Genomic DNA, 26,382 nt, shown 5'->3' on the forward strand with positions numbered 1-26,382 from the left:
TGTAGTGACTCTGGTCAGCGCGGAGAGGGCGGGCAGGGCTGCCGGGGCCGCGGGGCCGCGCAGCGGACAGCGAGATCCCGCCCGGCAGCGGCCGCCTCAGCACCAGCCCCTCAGGACACCCGCAGCCGCGCGCGGACGAGCGCGAGCAGCCCACCCGCACGTGCCCGCAGGCGCTGCCGCGAGGCGCGGCTGCCGCGCGGGGCTGGCTCAGGCTCAGGGCAGGGCGGCTCGTGCACAATCGCGCGGGGTGGCGGCGCGCGGCGGGAGCAGCAGCAGCATCCGACTTCACCGTGGGGCTCGGGAGCGGCCCGGGAACACGGGGCGGGGCCGCAGGAGCTCTGGGGCTGGGGGCGGCTGCACGGGGCGAGCGGGGCCGCTCAGGGGGAGCCCTGGCGAGCTGGGGACGCGCCCGGCGTCTGCCCCCGGCTGGCTGTCGCCTCCTGCTCCTCTGCCGGCTCCGGGGACCTCTGCGGGAGCTTCTCTGAGCCGGCTGCCTCCAGATCCCCGGCAGCCGGCCGTAGCGAGCGCCCCGCAGCCTTCCGTCCCGTCCTCGGTGCCGCCTGAGACCCCACGGACACACGGGATACAGCTATTGACACTGGAAGGAGCGGGCGCACTCTGATTGGCTGCTGTCCACTCCACCGCGCCGTCCCATTGGCTGCTCCTCCCGGCGCTCCGCTCCCACGAACGCTTCTCGGGACGCACGGGGTGAGGACGGCGCAATTTGGGCATGTTTTCCCCAAAGGCTGCCGGACCCGACTCTCTGGGGCGGCTCTCTGAGACGGAGCGGAGCGGGCCGGGCGGGGCCGGGCCGGGCCGGGCATTCACCGGGACCTCGCGGAAACAGCGACGAACGGCGGCGCGGCGGAACCGCTCCCGGCTCGAACAGTGCGCGCACGTGGCCGCTGGGAACGCCGCGTGCATATCGCGGCGGACACTTTTGCGCATGCGCATTAGGAAGACCTCGAGACACTCTTTCCCCGCGACCCGCCCCGTCTCTTCCTCTCCGCCACCTGATTGGCCAGCTACGCACGTCAATTTCCATTCTCTCCGCCCCTCCCCGTTTGCCCCGCTCCAGTATCTAGTTGTACTTAAATACGTTTAAACTTCAATTTAAACTTAAATATCTTTTCAGATTTACATATTTTGATTTTTTACAATTACATATATTTAGACTGGGATATCTATTTACACTTATTAATAAATAGAAGGTATGTATACGGGTATGAGTGAATATATATAGATGATATTAAATATCTATTTAGGCTATGTAACACACAATAATTATACATAGCTCTATCTACTCACACTTTTTTCTATTTTAAATTGCTTTCTATATATATTTTTTTTCATTTTCAAGTCCTTCATTTTTTAATTTACATATTGACATTTGTATTTTTAAAACCATCAACAGGAATTTTTTACATTCTAAAATCCTTTATATAATATAGTAGAAAAAGGGTTTAATTTTAAAATCATTTTATATATACATGAATACCATTCTGCAATATATAAATACAAATGACAGATTTCTCTGTTTGAAATTCTCACACTCATATTTACAGGGTTTAATACGTTTTATCCTCTCCCATGAATTTTCAGGTATTTTTGGACTGTGACCCCTCTTTTCAGGGGGACTGCCTTTTAGCCCCCACATGCCCCACTCACCTGCTCCCCGACTTGCATCACCAGCCCTGCTCACGCTGGGGTGCCACAAGTGACACCAAACAGGCCACCTCGAAACGCAAGGCATCCTTTAAAAGCCAGAGTGATTTGAGCAATTCGAGATAACATTAAGACAAACTGACAGCACTTTGGACATGCTCAGCATAAAAGGAAACGCTCCCACTGACATAAGAAAGCATCTTGCAGCTCAGGATCACGCTGGAGAGCTGCGGGGAAGGGGTGTCTGGCATAGAGTAGGAGCTGAACGAGTCACATGTGATCACACCACAGTCCCCTTGGCATAGCTCTAGGCAACCCGCCCAGCACAGCAGCTCCCTCTCTCAGTGTGCTGACCTCCCCACTTCTTGTTTCACATTGCCCAGAACATTTCCAGTTGCAGGGACCCCATAAGCCCTGAGCACAAACCTCCCACCCCACATCACCTTCTCTGCAGTCACAGTCCTGGTCCCAGCAGGCGATGCCTGGCAGTGGCTCCATTGTTCCAAACATACCCCAGCACAGCCACCTCGAGCTGCACGGCCCCTGTAACCACAGCACATTGGATGTCGAGGGGCCATTATTGTTAGTTCGCCTAGCAGCACTTGGGGTTTTCTGTCCCCGGCATCCCAACTCACAGCTATAGCTGGTCAGGAACAGGACCCATCACCACCAGCCCCATCAGGGATAGCTGGGGCTACCAGGGTAGCAGAGTGTGCCCTGGCTCCTGAGAGCAGCTTGTTGAAGGAGTGAGGTGCAAAAAAATGAAAAACAATGAGTAAGATACGCCACAAACACTTTACAGTTGCTGTTTATAAGCTTGGTTTTAGACACCGTTCAGACGTGACCATATGCAAGAAGTGATATATGGAATTGTACTAAGCTGCAGTTCGACTGCACCTACCTGCCACACTGTGAGCACTAATTCATCTGCAGTACCAACAAGGGCTCGTGTTATCCAGGCCGTCCAGAGCATGCTATACAGAGTGTCTAGAACAAGGGCAAAACACTACAGACAGGGAAATATTTGTGATGTAAACTAGGCATGTTTTTAGCCTATTAACCACATTGCGAGCATTTCTAGTCCAAACTACTTAACTGCTCAGTCACCTGGCTGTCTGGAGCCTTTGGCAGGTGGTATTCTTCAGGGAAACTGCAGCACAGACAGACACTGCAATGTTAGAAGTGTCTGTTTGTCTTACTCAGCATGAAAAAACATGTAACAGAGAAAGGAGGAGCACACAGCCTATCCACTTTGTCATTCAACATAGGCAAGATACAGAAAGCTAAGACCTTTGAGTCCCAAGCAATCACCTACTGATACTTCTTCAGTTAGGCCTAACAGGATTACCTGGAATCAAACAAACGTGTACTGTCCATCCTGGGACATGCTGTATTAAACAAACAAACAAAACCAGACAGGAACCCCATACACAAGTGTCAATATCTGAAAACAAAGTTGTTTGAATTGATCACTTCCATACAGCAGTATAATCACTACGCAGATTTCCAAGGCACTTTGAATTTCTCAGTGATCTTCATTAACAACTTGTAGTTCCGAAGAGAGAGGTACGAATCATGCTGCAGGAGCCAGCGTGTGCGTACTCTGTGTTGCAGCATTAGAACGCACGATTGGGGTGGCATTAAGAAGCCACTTCCACATTGACTCCACTCAAAGTTTCTTCATCTCTTTCACTTTTTGCACTCCGTGCCAACACCGCATTCAAGTATCTGATTGCAAACTTTGCTGTTCCAGGGAAAGCACTAAGAAATCTATCAATAAATGAAGCTCCTGCTTAAGCCTTTGACAACAAAACTGCTGCAGTTGCCCCAGCTTCTGGAGAACTTTTATATTAAAATTTTAAACATCAAGAGAAGTCTAAAAAAAAAATACAAAACTGCATAACAACTTGAAATCAAAAGAAGACAGTCAAGCAATTGTGTAAGAAAGTTTCTACTTTGCTGCATTTATATTAATTAAGAACTTAAATTGTTAAACATTTAAAGCATGAAAACAGAAGCTGTTATCAATGAACGAACACATATTTGACAATTCATTTTTTAATAGAAAGTTCTTAAATTATGTTTTTAAAACAATGCTGAGAACAGCACAGATCAGCTGTAAATTTGCAACCTGACAACTATCTTGTGGCATTTCTCATGCTTTTTGTTTCTTTTTGCGGTATAGGATACTCTGGATTAAAAAGAAAAAACAACAACTCCTTCCATTACAGAAAACCAACAAAGATAGTTAAACTCACCAGCCAAATATTTTCAAGTTACCCATATGTTGCACAGTAGACAAATACTCAACCATCTGCACCCTCTCCCCCAATCCTAGATCTCTCAAAAATAATGTCTCAGTGCTTTGGATTAAATGATGACCAACTGAATTGATTTTGTCGTCTTGGCAACACTAAATCCAATGACAGATCTCTTTGTTCTTTTTCTGAATCCACCAGCTGATAGCCAAGCATGTTTATAGCACCTTTACAAACTTCCTGTATTTTCTTAATTTTTTGGAAGGAAAGAATATTTCTCCAGGCCTGTGAAACACTAACCGCATCTCGAGATGTGATTTTGAAGGCTTCTTTTTTTTTTCCTGGTCCCTGTCCATGCGTGATGTTATAGATCCAGCTTTTGAGCGTGGGGGTCAAACTAAGATCTGCAAACTTATACATTTCTGAGATTTCTGATAATGGATCTCTGACCAGATCTTCAAAACGGATCATTAAGTAGCGATCTTTAAGGAAACCAGGTGGTTTTAGAGTAGCTGTTTCATAAATCTGAACATGACTTCTACAAATCTCTTGCATTACTTTGTACTTGCTGTCTTCCACTTTAGTGCCATTGGTACTCAGAACAATCCCATTGTCACGGGCTAATGCTTTGACCGATTGTTCTCGTGACTTGACGACTGCCCTGGGGTCACGGACCAAGTGAATAATTTTGAGATTCAGGGATGGATCAGTGAGAAGTGGGTAGAGGACCTTCAGATCAAAGAACCGAACCTCCTTGATGACGACATGGCTGTATGTTTTACAGGCTTCCTCCACCTTGCTAAATGGGTACCGTCCGCAAAGAGTCTTGCATGCCATTTCACTGGTGATGTCAGTACGTTGAAAGGAGTCACAAGCAGGAGCTGAACACAGCGCCCGACTCACTGCCCACTGGAAAAGATCTGATAAGTTTCTTTTCCAAGGCATGTAAGCATCAAACACAGACATGTCACACAGAAACACCGACCGGACTAGGTCCCGCACCGCCATGTGCAAGACCTTGGCGCTGTTCTGGTACATCGTAACCCACACGTGCCACGCAGGCTCCATCAGGTAGAAGACGCTGGGGTGCTGGCTGAAAAGTTGACCGACAAAAGAAGATCCAGACCGCCAGGAGGAGAGAATGAGGATGTGGACTTGAGATGGCTTCTCCTCAGGCTGCGGCATGAAGCTGCTGTACCGGGCATACATGAAGAGTAAGAATCCAGTCTGAACCGCAACAAAAAGTATAATGACTGTGCTAGGAATCCGAATCCTTGCCATTCTCGTCGAGGAAAAATGACAAAAGAAGCTGAAAAAGAGAAGGAACATGCTGGTGAACCACTGCCCATATGGCACAATAATGATAAAACTTATACCACACAAACTCTTGCATTAGTAAAACCTTTCTTAAAATATGCATGTATGTATTTGGAACTATTTACTTCCTTAATCAGTGGCACTGGGAGACGGTCATCTGCAGGTGACAGGTGTCGGAAACTGAAATAAAGTAATGTGTGATGGCAAGATCACAACAGAAATAAGTTTGGAGCAAATGTTTGATGCTGAAGGAAACCTTGGGTTGATGTAGGTTAACTGCTGGGGAAAAAACATCTAAAAAATATACAAAGCCCTCAACTTGAATTCTGGTAAGTACTACCAAAGGGAAAAAAACCTTTCTGAATCGCTCCACTGTATTTCCATTTCAGTATGACATTACAAGGGCTCCTATCCCTTAAACAGAGTAGACAGGAACATCAGTAACTGTGGCTACTGAAATAATCTTGTTATCTAACGTGAGCACTCTACCCTGTGGTGGCAGTAGGGCGCTACTCTGATTGGTGCATGTGCACAACCCTGTATTTTCCAAATTGCAGAAGATGGGTGAAAATTCACAACCTGAAGCCACATCTGGCTACAGATGTTAAAGTGAAAAAGCAGCTGACATGTGTCTTTGGGCTGGAGCGCATTCACTCCATGATTTTAGGCTCTGAGTTTGCATTTAAGGAATTACCTGTTTATGAGTTAGAATCAGTCTGCATGTAACTCTTGGGAAATTTTAGGCATGTCAACCCCAAGTGGACTTCTGTTTTGTTTTGAAGCCAAAGTTCAAGGCACAGGCACCCCGCACAACTTTTTACGAGAGGTTTTTGGCACCTAACCGTTGTGCTCTCACTTTTGCAGATTCCACTTGTAAGCAGTCGGTATATGTTAGCAAGCATGGCATTAGGAAAATAAGAATCCTCACTTATGAAGATCACCTTGAGAGTTTTACATATAAGCATTTGCTATCTAGCTACATTTAGACATCTTTTTTTCTTGTTACAGTGAAAAGTACATACACCAACACACTCCGGACTCTTGAAAGTAAACCGTGCAGAACAGCAAACACAGATACACATTCATTTGACATAATAAATGCATGAAGTTCTTAATGCCACCCTAATGCAACATGAAAAAGACTATTAATTAGTACCAAAAGCTGAAATAAATGGTCAAATGAAAGAGATAGTAAAAACGGACAGTTTTGGTTCCTTTAACTGCCTGAATGTCTCTTCACAATATAAATAAATGTGTTCTATAATTAATTAACACAATTTTGCTATTAAACCTTTGTGTGTAAGACAAGAAAAACAGTAGACTACGAGCTGAGTATGAAAAAGGAGTCAATAAAAGCATCTATCTTCGGTATCATGCAGTATGTTGTAAAGAGAACAAGGCAAATAAGTAAGGTACTAACCTGATAGTGGAAGTTTTTCTCCCAAAGTACCATCTCTCACTTGTAAGATACATAATAATGGAATAATTTAGCTTGGAAAAGACCTTTAAGATCATCAAGTCCAACCATTAACCCAACACTGCCAAGTCCACCACTACCCCATGTCCCTGAGCACCACATCTATGTGTCTTTTAAACACCTCCAGGGATGGTGACTCCACCACTGCCCTGGACAGCCTGTTCCAACACCCGACAGCCCTTTCCAGGAAGAAATTGTTCCTACTTTCCAATCTAAACCTCTCCTGGTGCAACTTGAGACTGTTACCTCTCATCCTACCACTTGTTACTTGAGAAAAGAGACCAACACCCTCCATGCTCCAACCTCCTTTCAGGCAGTTCAGAGATCAGAATCACAGAATCACAGAATCGATTGGGTTGGAAAAGACCTCAGAGATCATCGAGTCCAACCCTTGGTCCAACTCTAGTCTGTTTACTAGATCGTGGCACTAAGTGCCATGTCCAACCTCACTTTAAAAACCTCCAGGGACGGCGAGTCCACCACCTCCCTGGGCAGGCCGTTCCAATGCCTGACCACTCTCTCTGTAAAGAATTTCTTCCTAATATCCAGCCTAAATCTCCCCTGGCAGAGTTTAAGCCCATGGCCCCTTGTCCTATTGCTGACTGCCTGGGAGAAGAGACCAATCCCCACCTGGCTAGAACTGCCCTTCAGGTAGTTATAGAGAGTGATGAGGTCACCTCTGAGCCTCCTCTTCTCCAGACTAAACAACCCCAGCTCCCTCAGCCTCTCCCCATAGGGCTTGTGTTCAAGTCCCTTCACCAGTCGTGTTGCTAAGGTCTCCTCTCAGCTCCTGTTCTCCAGCTGAACCCCCCAGGTGCCTCAGCCGCTCCCATCGCACTTGTGCTCCAGATCCTTCACCAGCTCCATTGCTCTTCTTTGGACACAAAGTTCTGTATATTCTTTACATCCCCTCCAGTTTATAACCACTCAGCTAAAAATGCCTTTTTACTGTTTTTTATGTTCCCTACTTCAACATACAACCTGTATCTCCATCTTAGCAACAGCATTCGTTTATCTCTAAAACCAAGGTTATCACATAGTTTTTGGTGGTTGTGCTCCCACTGATACAAGGCCCTTTTTTCCAGTGGTTCCACATTCTCACTAACTCTGCGCAAATATCCATGATGTACGACAGCAAGAGCACCACCCAGGATGAGATCCGTGGCCCCCTAAGGGTCTCTCACATAGTCCCAATGTTTATTAGACAGTCTGCTAGCTTGGAAGAAAGCTACCTGCTTGTTTTTCTTGCCCTAGCTTCTTAGCATTGAGACACCTCAGCAATGCACAACCAGCACTGGGGCTGGAAGAAGGTAGGGAATAAAAAGGTATGGAAGGGAAAGCGAGTGGAGGAGCCCCAGACCACAGCTACCAACAAAATGCAGCATCTGTAAGAACATTCTCTTGTGCCGTTTTCAGTGCATGAGACCAAATACATATGCAGTTCACTGGATTTTCTCTGTAAACAGTGCCTTTTATTTCTGCATTTCTCACATTGGGCACACGTAATTCCATTTGCATGTAAATACCCTTTTACCATTTGCAACTGCATTCTGCAGTTAGCTCAGACCCCTTCAATGTGCAAAACCCATCAAGCTCTTTCATGATTTCTGACAAATGTTAGCTGAGGCAGAAGCAGGTTTTGAATACCCTGACGAATCACCTTCTCATAAAGTTGCTGAATATTATATACATATAGATATTTATAAATGTACTGAGTAGATTACGTTATATCATTGCCTTAATCGTGAGAGACAGGACCTTGTGATCCAGGCTGCTCCTTCTGATCTTCTATTTATTTCTCCGCGGGGATCACCAGAGGGTGCTGTTAGCGGTTCTCTCAGCACGGACCGGCAGCAGGCCAGAACGCCATTAGTCGCCAGGTGAAGCAGCAGCCTGGCTCCCCTCCCCGCACAGCCGTCCCCAGCCGCGGGCCTCGCTCCCTCAGGGCCGCCGGGCCCCTTCCCGCCCCCGCCCACAGCGGCGGCTGCACCCGCGACAGGGACACCCACCAGAGGGGACAGGTGTCCTGCCCCTACTGCCCCTTCAGCTGCCATCTCCATGGCAAACCCTCCAGCAAGCACCTCCTCATCTCCCCATGAAGTCAGACAGACCAGAAGTGGCAAGGAAGCCACAAGAGGCAGGAAAACATCGTGTGGGGGACATCAGGTTGCAGCACAGAGCACGCCACGCTTCCACACCTCTCAGCTGAGACACCTCAAGTACTGCAACATTTAGTGGTATCACAATACATGCTTTTGTACATAATGAGTACTGCTAAGCATAAATTATTTTGATAACAGTTACAATGATACTCCTTTTCTGTGATAGTAGTATTGCTTCTTTTGTGATACTACTTCTTCAGGGAGAGCTCTGCTAACAGCAGAATAATCACGCCTAATCCTAACAAATTATTGAGACAGAATCATCTATTCACAAGCCAATATAAATGTTCAAACGTGATCTGAAAAGCATCTGCACATATGGTTTGGTCGTCAGTCCTGACTCAAGCTCTGCCACTGGGCTTGTCTGCTCACGGCTACTAATGGAAACAAGATCCTGGACCAGCTGAACCTGGCTCTGCCCCAGAATAACTCTTCTTACATACTGTGCAAAGGAAATTAATTACACAAACTGGCCAACAGAGCAGTGATTTTCTTCAGAATCAGAGACTCACCTGTCTCTGATAGAATACTGAGCTGCAGGGGGTCGCTACCAACTGCCATTGCTTGCCAAGAGACCAGATACATTACAAAAAGCTATCTGATTTACCCGGCAGGGTAAAAATACAGTGAGCAGTAATACTGACCCCAGAAAGTTCGTTTTCTGAACAGAGCATTTTTCAGACGCAGAATGGTAGAAAATAATGGAGGAGCAAAGAAATAAACTGTTCAGCAGATGGTCAGTTAGCTCTTGCTTTTCAGGGACTTTTGTTTGTCCCATAAGACAAGTAATGTTGGAATCAAGTATCCAGATCTTTGCAGGTTAGCACTGAAAGGAGCACAACTGCTCAGTAAACTTCCTTTCAGTACAGAATTCAACCCGAACTGACCTAGTAAATAATAATAAAAAAACCTTCATAGCTAAAAAACCAAACCAACCAAACAAACACACAAAACCCAAAACTAAACAAACAACCCCCCCCACACACACACACCCTAAGACCCTCCTATTAGCTGCTCATTCTTTTCTGGGATGCCAAAAAGGCTGTAGAAAGAGTGTCTCACATTAGAGCTGTAAAGAAACATGGACACTTTTGAGCTTGGGACAGAAGGCTGGGATGAAAGACTCCCTCGGAACAAACAGGTCTGGCTCTGTTGCAGGAAGACTGAAAAATCTGGCTGGAATAAAGCAAAACAACCGAGAGAAGAATTACAAGTACCTGCTCCCCTAAAAGGACTTCTGAGCAACTGAATCTTAGCTGTCTTTGTCAGTCTTCCCCAGTCATTTTGTGTCTGAGAGGATTTCCAGCACGCTTTCATTTAAAACAGGTTTTGCAGCACTTTTAAAGCCAAAGTCTATAGATGAGACAGAAATTACTTCAACTATATTATGTGCTCAAACTTTTGCTAGTCAAAAGTGATCTTGTCCTGTACGCTTGTTATCTACTCTAAATGCTGACTTTCAGAGCAATCATATGAGCTGAATCTAAGTATCATTTGTATATTTAAAAAAACAAAGCACCTCAGTACTGACTCTTAAAAGAATGGTAATTGTAAATGTCATTGTGCATTTTACAGAAATAACAGAAAAATGTTTGTGTGTGGCATGATACACAAAGATCACCTGAAGGTCTACTATACCTTATCAAGAAGTTTATTCACTACATAGTTCACGTACAAGACATCGCACCAATGCAGCCACTAGAATGGCTTCTATGAGCTAACATAAGAAACACCGTTTGCAGCTCACAAAAGTGAAATGCAGGAACGTGGCAAAGCCGGTCCAAGAAAAATGCACAATATTACTAGTAATTCCTGCTATAAATCACCCAGCTGACAAAATGTCACTTTCTAGTGTTCTTCCACAGCTAGAAATGACACATCTTCAACAAGGCGAAGCTTACTGTATCACCAACAATACATAGATTGGTCTTTGGGGAAGAAAAAGACAGTTTGTAGGGTGCCTTCTGTATAGCCACTGGTACTTCAAAAAGAGTTAAGTGTTTCCAAGAGATGAAGAGTTGGAAGAGTTAATAAGCCTGCTAAATTTTTTTAATACAATAGTGAAAATGGAACTGAAATAATAAAAAGTACAGCACATGTACTGTAATCAGACATTACCAGATGTTGTCTTCCCCCTCTGCTCTGCCTGGTGAGGCCACATCTGCAGCACCAGGTTCAGTTCTGGGCTCCCCAATTTAAGAAGGACAAGGAACTACTGGAGGGAGTCCAGCTAGAGCTACGAAGGTGCTGAAGAGTCTGCAGCATCTTTATTATGAGGAAAGGCTGAGCTGAGGCTGTTCAGCTGGGGAAGCTGAAAGGAGATCTTATCAATGCTTACAAATATCTCAAGAGTAGATGTCAAGAGGATGGACCAGACTCTTTCCAATGGTGCCCAACAACAAGATGAAGGGCCATGGGCACAGACTGAAACACAGGAGGTTCCATCTGACCATGAGGAGAAACTTCTTTGCTGGGAGGTGCCAGAGCCTGGCCCAGGCTGCCCGGAGCGGGTGTGGAGTCTCCTTCTCTGGAGACACTCAAACCCGCCTGGACCCACCTGTGTGATCTGCTCCAGTGACCTTGTGTGAGCAGGGGAGTTGGACTAGATGATCTCCAGAGGTCCATTCCAACCCCAACCATTCTGCAATTCTGAATTCTGACATTATATTAGCATTTCAGCTGACAGCATTAATCCAGCTTTTGAAAACATACTTCCTTTTACAATCTAGTGGAAAATGAGATTGGAAGAGTTGCTTCCAGGTAATCATAACACTTACATACAATTAAACATACCATAGATTTCACTATCTGACCAGAAAAAATATTTTTTTAAAAAAAGCTACTGGGCTTTTTTTTTTTCCTTAATATTGTTTGGAGTAAGATCACAGTGTTGAGGCATAACCCTACACCACCTATTTCTCCATGCAATGCAGCTGAAGATCACAAAATGTCTTCATATACTAAAATTACCAGTGTTCAAGAAACGAGGTCTGCTGTGTTACAGTTTTTGTTAGGAACTTTTACTGTTTTTAAGGATGGCACAACTGGAGTGACAAAGAGACACTGAGAGTGCCTGTACGCTGTTCACTTATTTGAGACTTCACCTGCGCTGGTACAACAGTGTCCTCAAATTCAAACAGCCTGAGGACGAACGGCTTGAGATGTGCCCTGTGTGCCCCACTGAGGCAACCGCTGCAACTAACGACAAATTCTTTGTCTGGTATGTCACTCTCACCTAGAAACACAGGTTAAACGCGGTAGCAGAAAAATGAAAAGGTATTTCCCGGAATGACGGGAAATGTTACCTAAAGCGTCCGATTTCACCAGCTCCAGCAAACAAATCCACCTTAACCCGGATCGGCCATGTTCTCGGGGGGCGGGAGGGGAGAAAGGAGGAAAAAAGGCTGTTTTCCAAGCGCTTTACCTCTGTCCACAGCTGACTACCCGTCAAGCAGCGCCCGGCTCGGGACTGTGCGACATCAGCTCCGCGGCGGCTGCCGCAGCAGGTACCGCCGCTACTTCAGCAGCACGGGCAGGGGCGTGTGCGAACGGCTCTAAAACATCCGCTGAAACGCACTGCAAACGATCGCAAACACTGTTGTTAGATACCGAATAAAAAAGGTCTGTCATCGCCTGGCTCGCCGACAGGGACCAGGAGCCCTGTGGGACAACCCTCCCCCCGGGCCGGCCCGTACCTTCCCACCGCCTCCCGGCACCGCCGCGGATCCGAGCTGCCCAGGGAGACAATGAGCCGCTTTCAGACGTGGCTGAGGCGCCGGGGCAGCGGGAGGAGCCGCGGAAGGAGCCGATCCGCCCCGCAGCCGGAGCATCCCCGGGCAAAGGCGCAGCTTAGCACAGGCCCTCCCCCGCCCCGCAGCACCCGCCCGCTCCACGACGGCCGGCGGAGCCCCCGCAACGGCCTGCCCGCGGCTGCGCCCGGCAGCCTCACCGGAGCCGTCCCGCTGCATCTCCCAGCCGGCTGCGCCGTCCGGACCGTGCCCAAGGCCGCTCCACTGCCTCTCCTCCGCCTCCGCCCCCTCAGCGCTCGGGGCCCGCCCGCCGCTCCCCTCGGGCTGGCCCCCGGCCCGCCCCCGCCGCATCCTGCCCGCGACGGGCGAAGAGAACCGAAAGGTCCTTCCCCCGGCCGCAGCCGCTTGGCTAGTTCAGAAACAAGCACTGAGGTGGTTCCTTTCACCCGAGCATCACCCCTAAAAACCGCACGAAGCAGGGCTCTTAAGCGCCCACACCCCCACTTTTATTTCGGCACAGGACTTTCAAACAGCTACTTAATTTCTTCCTCTTACAGAGCCACCTAAGAGAAATCAGGTTAACTTGCCTCTCTGCTTCCTCAGTGAACAGCATTTAGGTTGCTCTCTGGTGTATCTGTACACAGACATGTGTAGTAGCAGCATAGTGGACTGCAGTGGTATTTTTACATCATCTTCTGCTGCTGAAGGAAGAGTCCTTACAGGGAGCCTTTAATGCTAGTTACAGTGGATTCTCAGGTATTTTTTTTCTTGTACTCCAGTTTATTGCTCTAGCCATGAAATCTTATCTTTGTTTGTTTGTTTTTTTACTTGCTTGGTTATTTACAGAAGTAGAATGCCTCTCCAAGCTTGAAAAAGGAGCCAGAACTATGAACCAAGAGCCATGGTCAATATAAAAGTGATCCAGAAAGTTAACCACAGCACAGGTACCACAAACAGCATTTTTTCCCAGCTGTAATAATATCTGCCTTTACTGCTTTTTTCACACTGCACTCATCCCAATTGCAAAATACGTGTCTTTCAAAAGAAATTGAGGCAATTAAACATACGATTACTTTCCTCTGTATTTTTCTGAACCTGACCCTTTCATAATTTCTTTTCTCACATGCATTCACTGAACTGTTGCTCTGAACAGTGTCATTTGTCTTAACAATGTGGAAGGATACAACAGGAAAGAAAAGTGACATAGAGATAATGGAGTCTCCCAGTACGATTGTTGTTTTCTAGCATTATTTTCTTTCATGTTCCAGTTGCTACCTTGAACAGCGTTCTGTTCAGCTTGCAGGTCTGTTATGCGCTCCCTTTTTTATGGGATTTCTATAGCTCAAGCCCTTAAAATGGGCTTCTGTGGTCTGCCCAGAGAGTTCTCTCTCTTGTGCACACCCTAATGCTTGTGCAGACACATACCAAATTAGTTCAGGGAACTGACTTGTCTGGAAAAGTCAGGATATTTGGTAAAGATTATCTTCACCATAGTGAACTCTGAATTAACTCACACAGTTACACAAGCACTACAAGCACTGCAAGGGAGAAGAGCTGGGACTACAGCAGACCAGCTCCACATCAGCTTGAGATAGTGTGGAAACAAGCTCCCAGCCCCTTCATTCACCCTGCGTAGTGCCTAGAAACACTAAAAAGCAGTAGACAGTTGGTTTGACTCTGTGCACTCTGATACAATCCCAGGCTGCCAGGTACAGACCTTGGAAATGAAAGAGCAAACTTGAGACTTGAAACAACAACAAAAAAATATATGTATGTGTATACAGCAAATGCTCCTTGCAATAACTTACAACTCACATGTAAGTAAATAAGTTTCACAAGCACAAAAATGTGTTGAATAACCAAGACGTGGCTCCCCACACTAGTGTTTCACTTTCACTCAAGAATAGGCTGGAGTCCATCCATATAAACTGGCCATTTTGAGAAGGAGAAAAGAAGAAGGAATAGGCAGACCTCCAAACTGCCAGGAGGTTCAATTCTAGAGGACCATGGACAAAAGATGGGGTACTGCTGTGCAAGTTGCTTTTTCACATTTCATAGCCGCACCACGTCCTAACAGCTCAAGAGAACTAAGACACTCAGAATTTTGTTACCTAGCATCTAGAATTGTTTTAGACCCTCCTGCCATAACGCTGCTTTGATAGAATGAAATCTTAACTACAAAACTGAAAACAATTGAAACTTAATTGTTTTCCCTTTTAAGCTTATCTGGCATAAAAAGTAAACCGAGAAAGAGAAAATAAAATTAAATAATCTTCCCTGCCACCACCTCCCATCAAGATGAAGGGACATTGCCTTTCAGTGCTCACCCAGTGAGTATAACTGACTTAATTTTTATCTGTTCTAAATTATCATTTAAATTCCAAAAGTAATTATTCACTTGCTTTGGAACTGTGAAGCTTCTCTGGTAGTTCTTTTTGTTCGTTTTCTTTAAACAAATACTAGGCTTCCCTGTTTTACTATTCCAAACTCACAGTTAACGGTCTCGTGCTACAGTAGTAAATGATTGCGCGAACCTTGCAGACAGTATCACCCACAACCCGGCTTCTCACATCAACCTTGAATTTATCCATCATCCTATTAAATAACTAAATCAGTCAGCATGAATGGTCACAGTTACAGAAGTGTGGCTCCGACACTACTTACCCACACATTTTTTCACGTTGCCTTTTTCCTTTCATAATGCTTGTAAATGAATAAACAAAAAGCTCTCGACAGAACTCTAGCTCAGACGTGAATTAATTTACAATACAGTAAAAATGGCTTATGTCATTACTGTTAGCATATTATTTCCGGTCTTCAATGTTTAGCAAAACTAAGATAATGCAAAAAGCAGCCTTATTGCTTTCTACCGTTTTTGAAGTGTGTTTCAGTTGCAGACAAAAATAACTAGGTTCTTCTTTAAAACTGTCAAAAACATTAAAATTTTCAGTCTCAGTGTTCCCAGAAAAAAACAGATGAATGAACATTTATTTTAAAAAGGAAGCATGTATGGAACATACTTACAAAATTCTGTTCTTCTGAAGTAAAAAGTGTTTACAGAATAAAAGCAGGTATCTATTTTTGAATTGCATTTATTTTAAAGTGTTCTCAGGCATCTCCTCAGGACTGGTGCTGTTTGTAGGTCAGTACTGGAGACACTGGCAGAACTGGCGATATTGGAATTGTAGTCAACACCTGGTTCTGGAATACAAACATTTTAATCCTACCGAACACCCAAAGAAAGATTAGGAGAATGCTGACATACTGAATCCAGGCAAATTTAATCATTTCCCAAAATCCTGGCTGATATTTAAAGAAAGTCAAGGCGTGTTAACGAAGAAGCTTCTGATACTATCACTGCAATAACGAAGCAAAGAAACTTGGAGGTGGAAAGGCACAGAACTCATTAAGACATCAGTTTGTGTAGCAAATACAAAGCCTTTGAGCCACAGAAACCCCTGAAAGCCTTTCACCATAGCATATAACAGAGGCTGCAGATAATGTCTGTCCTATAATACATTTAAACCAGTTACGTGGAAAGTGCCTATTTTGTCCCTGACTCAGCAGGAAGTAGTTACTGGTAATACTCAGTAAACAAATTTTGTAAGAAATGTGCTCCATACAGATTCTTTTAAACATAGGCTTGTTCTTGTCTAAGAAAAATGAGTGAAGAACACAATGAACAAAGAATTATTTTGTAGAAAACAAAAAATCCATGTCTGTCTGCACTTGTAATGGATTTGCCACATCCACTGTGGGGTTATTATTTGGTGACCTTACCTTGCACACAGATTTCTAACGGTTTGCTTTAGGTCACAGAATACGTTATCACACATCACTAGTGGCATCTCTGACAGACTGGGACAGCAGGCAAAGCAAGACTTAAAGATTTAGTACGGCTGAGAAGCAATACAGATTCCCACTAGAGAAAGACAAAAAGTGGTTATGCAAGTAGAACGGACTGGAGGAATGGGCAAATAATCCTACAGCATTTGTTTAGCTAACAAAGTTTAGCAGCAAGTCTGGAAGAACACATACTGGCCAAATGAAAACTGTTAAGGCCCAAATAATGCAACCCAGTTATGTCACAGTTTATGCAGTTTTCAAAGGATATAAGATAACTTCCACTGGGTAACGAATAGTGGCGTTAATGATAAATGGTGCATCTGTTGCTCTTCCAGTCATCCAAAGAGGGTTGGGATCTGAAAATACTGTTGTCACTAAAATGGGGAAAGGAAACGTCCAGGTTAAAGGGCTTTTCTGTCTTAATACAGAACTCAAATCCTCAGAGAACAGCTGCCAATACACTAACTACTGCTGTCCTGTGATTCACCGGTACACGTTCAGGCTTACCATTTCTATCCCAATATGCTGCAATTATGTTTGTCAGATCATAGTCACTTGCAAAAGGACTTGTGCCATTGACCACAGACACCTATTAGAACAAGGAGATACTTGCGTTATTTGTCCACTCTTCAAGAAAGTAATTCCCATGCAAAATAACCATGCCCTTGAAGGAATGCACATAAACATCAGACTGAACATCTTGGCAGAATAACCTCTTCCATTTTTAAGCCTAAGAAGAAAATACCAGTTCCAAAGTTCTACAGTCCACTCTGTGCAGAAGTACAAATAATGACGGTGTCACCTATGGTACTAGGAGGATAATGAGGAGGGGAAATTGATGGGGAAGGAAAAAAAATACGTCCTCACATTGTATCTGGTATCCAGTCCACAATGGTGAAGTAATTGCCTCTGGTTCAACTTCAGGTCTCCATTCATAGAGAGCTGAGACTCTGGCACCGGAGAAAAAAACTGAAGAAAAGCCATGCTCTGCATTACAAACGTTGACATTCTCTGAAATGGTGAACACAAGAAAAAATAACTTCAGGAGGGGGGAACACAACAAATTTTTCTACCTTTTTGTATCTACAGGTTTTCTGCGTGGATTTGATTTTTTTCTGACTCATGAGTTTCATGTTTTCACATTAGTCTAAACAAGGGAACACAAAATAAGAAATGCAAATTAATTTTTTTTTAAAAGTGAACTACCTTGGTTGTTAGTTAACTTTATAATCCAAACAAAGTTCCACGGCAAATTCAGTTAAGTCCAACAGTCTGTGGCTAATGACAGAAAGAACTGACTTGCCGTGACACATGAAAAGCAGCAAGATGACCAAATGCATTCATTGGAGACACAATTTAAAACAGCAAAGCCAGCTAAGGACTCCTGCTCTGTAACAAGGGTCAAACAAGGAAGTTCCTTAGCCCTTATCAAACACTTCATCTGAATGAAAAATGTTCACATTTATGTAAAACAAAGGTGTTACAAATACTGCAACTCTGTGATATTAATCACTGACCTAATACTTCAGCATAAATTTAGGACTGCCATGTATTTACTCTGGGTTTCATAGGCTTAAGAATGTTTTCTACAGCACACAGCTATACTTGCTATGCTTATCCATCTGCAATCAGCAAGACTCTCTTGGATAAATTCAGCTTCACCTTCCTGGTAAAACTTCCCTGTGTGGCTGCATCCAACACAGCTCTATGGTACTGCTCCTTTCAGCTGCATCTGTGGGTTCTAGTGTTTTACTCACTGCTTTAGGTATTAATTGCACTGCCACCTGAGATATAGCGGCAGCAGAATTTAATCTTCCTTTCTCCCTGTAACACTTTTTCCCCCCTCCCAGTTATAACGCACAGAAGATCCTGGCTTATGATTACCGTTGTTTCAAGAGTTGTTAAGTAAGCAAAATCTATGGAGTTTTAGGCTGTTGAAACTATCTGGTTATGTCAAGACACAGCAGTATGTAACAATGCACATCTTTCTGCCTTCTACAAGACCCTCAGTTATTTACTGATGCCACTCACACTGACATCCACTGTTGTGCATTTCGGTCCTTTCCATGCTGCTCTATAGCCCAAGAGAATACACAAGTTCAAAAAAAACCCCTAACATATCAAAATACACAACAGAGCTAGACTAGGAATGACCCAGCAGAGAAGGAGAAAATTCAATATTTGTTAGTAAAATAAATCTTTTAGATAGGAATTTCAAATGCGGAAAGGTTCTTCCATCCTTTGCATAGCCACTACTGGAATATTACAGCGGGTCTGTATGTCGCAACAAACAAAACTAAAAATGCTCACATAAAGGTGGTAGGAAAAGAGTAGAATCAGCTGAACGCCAACGACATGCTCTGTAGGCTGTAGTGGAAGTTCCAATTTAAAATGCAACAGATCCATTTTGCCATCTTGATTTTTGTCTTCTTCTCTAGTCTAAAAGAATAAGATTTTTTTAAAAGATGTGAACTTCTGTTAGGAAAACAAAAGAGGTAAAACCCAAGGGGATATCCACAACTGTAGTACGTACATACTAAGGAAGCAAATAAACTGCGTAGTCAGGAAAGCAATAAAAAGCTGGTTGACTTTATAGACACAGGACCAGAGACAAGTAAGAAGACTGCAATTTTGTCTGTTATACAACATCCCATATGCCCCCCAGGGAAGGAAAACTCAGACGCTTCAAGGTCTCTTTTGCTCTATGCCCTTCCAACCACCTCCCCTGCATGCTACAAAACATGCCTTAGTGCTGGATCTTCTGCCATGTCCTGTGCAAATGTGTGGTTGATGGTCAGGCTTTTGCCTCTTGCTATTGCAGCCTGCCTCTTAATGGCCTCTGTATGCCAGTTGGTGGTTGTGAGCCAAGGCTTCCTAAGCTTCATGTCACAAATGCCCAGTACTTCAGCTATTTGTGAGCATAACAGCATTCGTAACAGAGGTAATGCAGAAAAATAACTGCCACTGTGGAATCTCGGAAGGAGCAAGGGCTGCAGAGCAGAGGCTATGTGCTTTAGAAAGGCTTTCAAAACCAGGGGATACTGACAAACCCCTCCAAAATTCAGATGATGATGAGCCATATGGCCGCGGGGGGACAGGACAACAACTGATCTGAGGAAAGTAAACTGATGTGTTCATGCAAACCACCAGTGGCGTTTAGAGACACGGTTTAGCGGCAGACTTGATAATGTGAGGTTAATGACTGGACTGGACGATCTTATCAGTGTCTTCCAACCTAAATGATTCTGTAACACTGAGTGGGCGTAAAACTGCACCGGTTAAAAATCATTTGTCCCAAGGAAATGCTGCTGTGACACGAGGTGAGGCAGCAGTGCAGGACGGGCCGCCCGCAGGCCCTGCCAGTCCCAACCCCAGCCCCATTCCCAACCCGAACCCCAGCCCCATCCCCAACCCCAACCCCAGCCCCAGCCCCATCCCCAGCCCCAGCCCCAGTCTCAACCCCAGCCCCAGCCCCAGCCCCAGCCCCAAGCCCATTCCCAACCCCATCCCCATCCCCATCCCCAACCCCGGCTCCATCCCACCCGCCGTGCCGCCGCCGCCGGGCCCGCCTCGGGCAGCCCTACCGACAGGAGCGGGACTCGCAGCCGGTCCTCCTGCAGCCTGTTGAACGCTGGGAAGGTGCTCCACGCCAAGAGGCTGCCCGGGCCCGGGCCGAGGGTGGCCACGAAGAGCACCTCGTACCGGAACCGCACCGTGGGCTGCTCCCGGTACGCGCTCTGCTTCAGCCAGAAACCTGCGGGCAGACACAGCGCGACGCCTCAGGACCGCGCCGGGCCGGGCCGGGGCGCGCCGCGCGGGGCCAGTGGCGCTCACCGTGGCTCCGGTAGGCCAGCAGCAGCGGCGGCACGTACGTGAGCACCGCGATGAGCAGCAGCGCCAGCGCCGCGGCGGAGCAGAGCCCGGCCCGGTAGCGCGTGTGGAGCGCGGGATGCGAGAACAGCTCCACGCCGGCCATCGCCAGCCGCCCGCCCTCACCGTGGCAACGGCGGCGCGCCGGACTGACGGGACGCCGCGCCTATCAGCACGTCGAGCCGCCGAAGGGGCACGGAGCGCCAGCCAATGAGAACGTACCGCTGCATTCCGGGTCCGACACTGCGGTGAGGCGGAAGAGCGCCCGAGAACGGCAGCGGGGCGGAGAAGAGGTCCCCGCGGCGGCGGCGGCGCAGCCCAACATGCAACTTGGAACGGCCCGAGCGGGGCCGACGCGCGGCCTCGCACCCGCCAGGTGACCGAGTGCCCGGATGCTCCAGCCCCGCCCCGCTGTCTTTCGGGTGGTTGCTAGGGAACTGACGAGCCGGAAGTCCCGCCTGCCGAGCCGTGGCTGTTGTTGTTGTGACAGGGACCGTGACAGCGACAGGCCCGGCACGAGCCCCCGCCCGCGCGCCCCGGGCCCCGCCGCCGCCGGCCCCGCTTCCCGCCCGCCCGCACCATGAAGTGGATGTTCAAGGAGGACCATGCGCTGGGTAAGGGTGGGCCCGGGCCCGGCGCTGCCCTCCCCGCTGCCCCGGGGCCTCGCCGAGCCGCTCGCCTGTCTCCGGGCGGACAGCCGACTGCGGCCCCGGCCCGAGTGTGGCGCCGTGCCCGGGATGGCCCCGCTGAACGGCCCGAGGCCCCTGGGGGCTGAGAGGCGGCCGCGGTCCCTGCGGGCACTGCCCTCTCTGCCCGGGACGCTGGCGGTACTATTGCTGTGCAGCGACTAATTACGAGTTTTGTTCACAGAGCACAGATGTGTCGAGTCGGCAAAAATCCGAGCCAAATACCCCGATCGTGTCCCGGTGAGTAACGAGCCAGCTTCGCCCAAGTGCTTAGAGCAAAGGTGAATGAGCTGCTTCCGTCCTGCCCTCTGTTTGATCAGATCCTACTCAGTAAATTCAGCTCCTCTTCTGTAGCCTTAGGTGTTTTAAAGAGGCCCCAAACACATCTAACTAATCCAGCATTCCTCCTTCTGCCCCAGTGCATACTGACAAGTAAGCAAGAGTGCCTGACTATCTAAACACTTTCTAGGCATGTTTATGGTTGTCAGTGTCCTGCTTTCTTCTAATGGCAATTATATCCCAGCAATCTAGCAGCAATCTTGGCTAACTGGAGAGGTCCCAGTTGACTGGAATGTGGCAAATGTGACGCATATCAACAAGAAGGGCTGGAAGGAGGATCCAGGGAACTACAGACCTGTCCGTCTAACCTCGGTGCTGGGCAAGGTCATGGAGCAGGTCATCTTGAGTAACAGCACATACAAGAGAACCGTATGACCAGGCCCAGTCAGCATGGGTTTATGAAAGGCAGGTCCTGTTTGACCAACCTGATCTCCTATGACAAAGTGACCCAACTAGTAGATGAGGGGAAGGCTGTGGATGTTGTGTACTTAGACTTCAGTAAAGCCTTTGACACCGTATCCCACAGCATCTCCTGGAGAAACTGCAGCTCATGGCCTGGATTGTGTATCTGCAATGGGTAAAGAACTGGCTGGAGGGCCGGGCCCAAAGAGTTGTGGTGAACGGAGCCAAATCCAGTTGGTGGTCGGTGACAGGTGGTGTCCCCAGGACTCAGTATTGGGGCCAGTTCTGTTTAATCTCTTTATCAATGATCTGGATGAAGGGATTGAGTGCACCCTTAGTTAGTTTGCAGATTACACCAAATTGGGTGGGAGTGTTGATCTGCTGGAGGGTGGGAAGGCCATACAGAGGGATCTGGACTGTCTGGATCATTGGACTGAGGCCAGTTGTCTGAGGTTCAACAAGGCCAAGTGCCGGGTCCTGCACTTGGGTCACAACAAGCCCGGGCAGCGCCACAGGCTCGGGGAAGAGCTGGAAAGTGCCAGGTGGAAAAGGACCTGGGGGTGTTGGTGACAGTGGCTGAATGTGGGCCAGCGTGTGCCCAAGTGGCCAAAAAGGCCAACAGCATCTTGGCTTGTATCAGGAATAGGGTGGGCAGCAGGACTAGAGAAGTGATTGTGCTACTGTACTCGGCACTGGTGAGGCCCCACTTTGAATCCTGGGGGCAGTTTTGGGGCCCTCACCATAAGAACGACATTGAAATACTAGAGAGAGAGCAGAGGAGGGAACAGAACTGGTGAGGGGCTGGAGCACAAGTGCGATGGGAGCGGCTGAGGGAACTGCGGCTGTTCAGCCTGGAGAACAGGAGCTGAGGGGAGACCTTCTGATCTCTGAACTGCCTGAAAGGAGCTTGGAGCATGGAGGGGGTTGGTCTCTTCTCCCAAGCAGCAAGTGACAGGACAAGAAGAAATGGCCTCAAGTTGCACCAGAGGAGGTTCAGATTGGATATTAGGAAAAAATTCTTCCCAGAAAGGGCTGTGGGGCATTGGAACAGGCTGCCCAGGGCAGCGGTGAAGGGTTTAGAAGGCATTTATACAAGGTTCTATAATCCTGAAGGTCTCTTCCAACTGAAATGATTCTATGATTCTATAAACACCTTCAGTGTCTTGAGGATTCATTCTGTGCTTGATCCCAAGAAAGATTGTAAGTTCTTTAAATGTTGACAGTCTTCCCTCCTGGAAGAAGCTGTTTTGTTTATATTGATCCTGAAAAACCTGACCTTCACATCTGCACTTTACAGGTCATAGTGGAGAAGGTCTCAGGATCTCAGATTGTTGATATTGACAAGAGGAAGTACTTGGTTCCATCTGACATCACCGTGGCCCAGTTCATGTGGATCATCAGGAAGAGGATTCAACTGCCCTCTGAGAAAGCAATATTCCTCTTTGTAGACAAGACTGTCCCACAGTCCAGGTGAGGGGATAATCCCTTGTTATTCAGAACCATTTCAGCAAGATGGAACACAAGAGGTTCACAACAAGCAAGCTGGAACACAACATTTAAAACTGGAACACGCGGTTCCACTTAAATTTGAGAAGAAACTTCTTCTCAGTGAGGGTGCCAGACACTGGCCCAGGCTGCCCAGGGGGGTCGTGGAGTCTCCTACTCTGGAGACATTCAAACCCACCTGGACACCTTCCTGTGTAACCTCATCTGGGTGTTCCTGCTCCATGGGGGGATTGCACTGGATGAGCTTTCCAGGTCCCTTCTATCCCTGACATTCTGTGATTCCGTGAAGCCTGTGCGTATCAGAGAGACAGTAACTCCCCTCTTTGAGGCTTATTTAGTGAGGTGCTTGGAGGTGTTTGGTTACATCTTAATCTCACCATGGTAAGTTCTTTTCTCATGTGTTTAACAAATGTCATATTTGTCGAGGTAGGCTGAAAGGAAAGGTGACTACAAAATATATTCTGATTTACTTCCATGGCAAGAGGGTTAGCTCTGGAGATACGATCTCTTTGGTTGACTGCAGGAACATTTACATCATGAATGGCAAAAAAATAATCATTTTCAATGTAGTAAAAAAGTTCCATGTTAAATAGTCAAAAGCAAACAACATAAATTATTCTGAAAAAATACTTGTCAGTTCACAAATTATGATGTTACAGAGTAGCTGCTGTTAGTTATTTTAAAAATTATTCTATAAACACAAAATGACTATAAAAAGGTTCTTCATTGTTTTTATATAGAAATAAGTTTCACTATTGTCTGTTACATACAGAATAATGTACAGCAGAAGCAGCTACTACAGCTGCTTTCTATATGATATACTTTAATAGTATTTGAGGAAATAGTACATCAAGATGTTATGTGGTTTAGATGCAATACTATTCTTATTAATCCTTACCTGTGTAGCAGTAGTAGTCTCTCCAGGTAAGCTGTCCAGACTAGTTAGAAATACTTTTATTTACTGCGTGATACACAATAGGGACATGTGAGAGCCATCTTTTTCTGCTTGCTTTTTTCTAAGAGTACTAGGAAGGCCTATATGTCATCATCTTAACAATGCTGTAGAACTGCTAGGAACAGGAAGAGAGAAAAAGAGGGCACACTGCCTCATCTCATGTGTTCATGATGAGCTGTCACATCTCTGCTGGAAAAATACGGCCTTGAACCTTCAGTATTAATGCAAAAATGGTAACTTGTCAACAGGTGAACAAAAGTCTGTTAATAGCTCTGCTCCTCCCATAGACTGAGTTTATTACACAGACTCGTGGCATCCTTCTCTACTCATCCAGAAGTTTATCTACTTCTCACCAATTCTCTTCCATTTCAAGCACTGCTTGTAACTCTTCCCAGCTCCTCTCTCAGGTGAAAAGCCAGGACGTTTTCTCTGTCACTCACGGTCAGTCTGCATCTTTCAGTTCAATTGCCTGTTCTTGGGGAGTCAGAGAAAGGTGAGCTGAGGAGGCGTCATCTACGCAACTGACTGATGTCAACTGCCTGTTTCACCTGTAGACAGATGGTTGGAGCAGTTGTACTGGCCAAGTAATTGCTTGGGTTTCTCTTTATTTTCAAAATACAGACATTTCCCTAAAGAGCGCAACTGCTTAGACTTGAAGGGCCACATGCCTATTCAGTTTAAGAAAATTTTCATTTGATCAAACATTCAAAACCATTGGAAAAGCACTAGTTTCTGGATAACTTGTAATCTATTGCCCACACATTTTGGTACTAGTACGATTTTAAGTCATCACTTTTTAACAACGTAGAAAACAAAGCTTTTACTCCACAAAACCACCTGGACCTCCAAGAAGCAGTACAAAAAGCACAAGTTTGATAGACTTGAGACCAGCTGAACTTTCATGACTACACCAGGTGGAGGGAGAAATGAGGTTGCTCACACAAGAAGCAAGATGTTAATACAGCCACATTCAAGGGAAGTGGTATCAGGTATTGATCCTGGTATTAGTCACAGCATCAATGATGATGATGATCCAGAACCTGAAATACATTCAGTGACTTTCAATAAAACAAGGAAACATTCTGACAAATGCATTTGTGAAAAAGTAACAAAACCCTAGACACTGCAGAGAGCTGAGGATCATTTTGCTAACTCAGGAGTCAGCTGCTCTTCATTTATGATCATTTTTGTATTGCAATTTACACACAGACTTGAAAGTTTCAGCTTTTATTAATCTTTGTGCATGTGAGGTTCTGGTACCATCTGCAATTGTCATTATCCAAGCTAAACGGTTTCTTTCTTTCTTCCCCCTTCAAGCTTAACTATGGGACAACTTTATGAGAAGGAAAAGGATGAGGATGGATTCTTGTATGTTGCCTACAGTGGAGAGAACACATTTGGTTTCTGAATGGTGGGTCTTGCCTACTATACCATCCTGCTGTGTATCTTGTAAATAGCTGATCATTTTCTGTTCTGGTATTCACAGAAGTTCCTTCTACATACATGCATTTGTAACTGGATTTGTTTCTTAATATATTGATAGTTTTTGTTTTATTAGACTGTTAAATTATCAAAAAAAGTTTTGGTTTTGTGCATTTTTTTTCTCATGGCTATGAATTCCCAGAGCCTCACTCCTTTGCGGGTGTTAGGGATACATTTGATGAGATTGATTAAATAATAAAGTAGTTGGGCTACTGAAACATGAAAAGAACACACATTTATTCTGTTTTGAGGTGTATAAGAAAAATAAAATAATTCAATTAGTATTTGGAACACTGGATTTGCTAGCTTATCCTAAACAAAAGCAAGATGCTGATCGTGTTGAATTTAGCTAATATGTTCCTCTTTCTCAATTAACAAATAAGTACAATAAAATTGCTGTCACAAACAGGCAGTGCTGTTATTTCTTTACCTTCATTTTGACCAGAAAGTTATATGTCACATTACACATTAGACGCTATACAGCTGCTTATATTGTTTACTACACACTGTACAGCTGCTCAGCCTTTAGTATGTGGATGACAATACAAGGAAGGAACGAGCTGTCTGTAGGTCACAAAACCAAAAGTGTCAGAGTACTGGACGCAGTATGGAGCCCCGGGGAACAGCACTCGCTGCAGGCCTCCAACCAGACTGCGCTGCTAATCCCA

General features: G+C 46.0%; 3 protein-coding genes across 4 annotated transcripts; 1 reads left to right on the forward strand and 2 right to left on the reverse strand.

Annotated features, from left to right (window-relative positions):
• Positions 1-4,022: 4,022 nt before the first annotated feature.
• Positions 4,023-12,355, reverse strand: LOC308044925 (carbohydrate sulfotransferase 5-like; the record flags this gene model as incomplete). The annotated part of the gene is made up of 2 exons (XM_080351900.1): positions 12,304-12,355; positions 4,023-5,232 (listed from the first exon to the last, which is right to left on the reverse strand). The coding sequence occupies exon 2, from the start codon at positions 5,202-5,204 to the stop codon at positions 4,023-4,025; it is 1,182 nt and encodes a 393-aa protein (XP_080208026.1). The 5' UTR covers positions 5,205-5,232; positions 12,304-12,355.
• A 3,220-nt stretch (positions 12,356-15,575) lies between these two features.
• TMEM231 (transmembrane protein 231) lies at positions 15,576-20,951 on the reverse strand (the record flags this gene model as incomplete). Of its 2 annotated transcripts, XM_080351902.1 has the most annotated exons (7): positions 15,576-15,931; positions 16,736-16,848; positions 16,982-17,063; positions 17,342-17,485; positions 18,785-18,913; positions 20,059-20,228; positions 20,309-20,450. In XM_080351902.1, 7 exons carry the CDS (start codon positions 20,448-20,450, stop codon positions 15,749-15,751), a joined length of 963 nt encoding a protein of 320 aa, XP_080208028.1. In that variant the 3' UTR covers positions 15,576-15,748. The 2 variants fall into 2 exon arrangements, with proteins under 2 accessions (XP_080208028.1, XP_080208027.1); XM_080351901.1 differs by lacking the exons at positions 15,576-15,931; positions 20,309-20,450 and adding an exon at positions 20,567-20,951 and having other exon boundaries at positions 16,575-16,848.
• GABARAPL2 (GABA type A receptor associated protein like 2) lies at positions 20,822-26,120 on the forward strand. The gene is made up of 4 exons (XM_080351903.1): positions 20,822-20,958; positions 21,215-21,270; positions 23,069-23,241; positions 25,550-26,120. The coding sequence occupies exons 1-4, from the start codon at positions 20,925-20,927 to the stop codon at positions 25,638-25,640; spliced, it is 354 nt and encodes a 117-aa protein (XP_080208029.1). The 5' UTR covers positions 20,822-20,924; the 3' UTR covers positions 25,641-26,120.
• Positions 26,121-26,382: the final 262 nt, after the last annotated feature.

Source organism: Nesoenas mayeri (genome assembly GCF_963082525.1).
Source record: "Nesoenas mayeri genome assembly, chromosome: 12".
In the NCBI taxonomy this organism is placed as follows: domain Eukaryota; kingdom Metazoa; phylum Chordata; class Aves; order Columbiformes; family Columbidae; genus Nesoenas; species Nesoenas mayeri.

Coding starts and splice junctions, on each gene's coding strand:
- GABARAPL2 (XM_080351903.1), top strand. CDS start 20,925: ATGAAGTGGATGTTCAAGGAGGACCATGCGCTGG. Junction 20,959..21,214: donor CAAGGAGGACCATGCGCTGG/GTAAGGGTGGGC, acceptor TTTTGTTCACAG/AGCACAGATGTGTCGAGTCG. Junction 21,271..23,068: donor AATACCCCGATCGTGTCCCG/GTGAGTAACGAG, acceptor TGCACTTTACAG/GTCATAGTGGAGAAGGTCTC.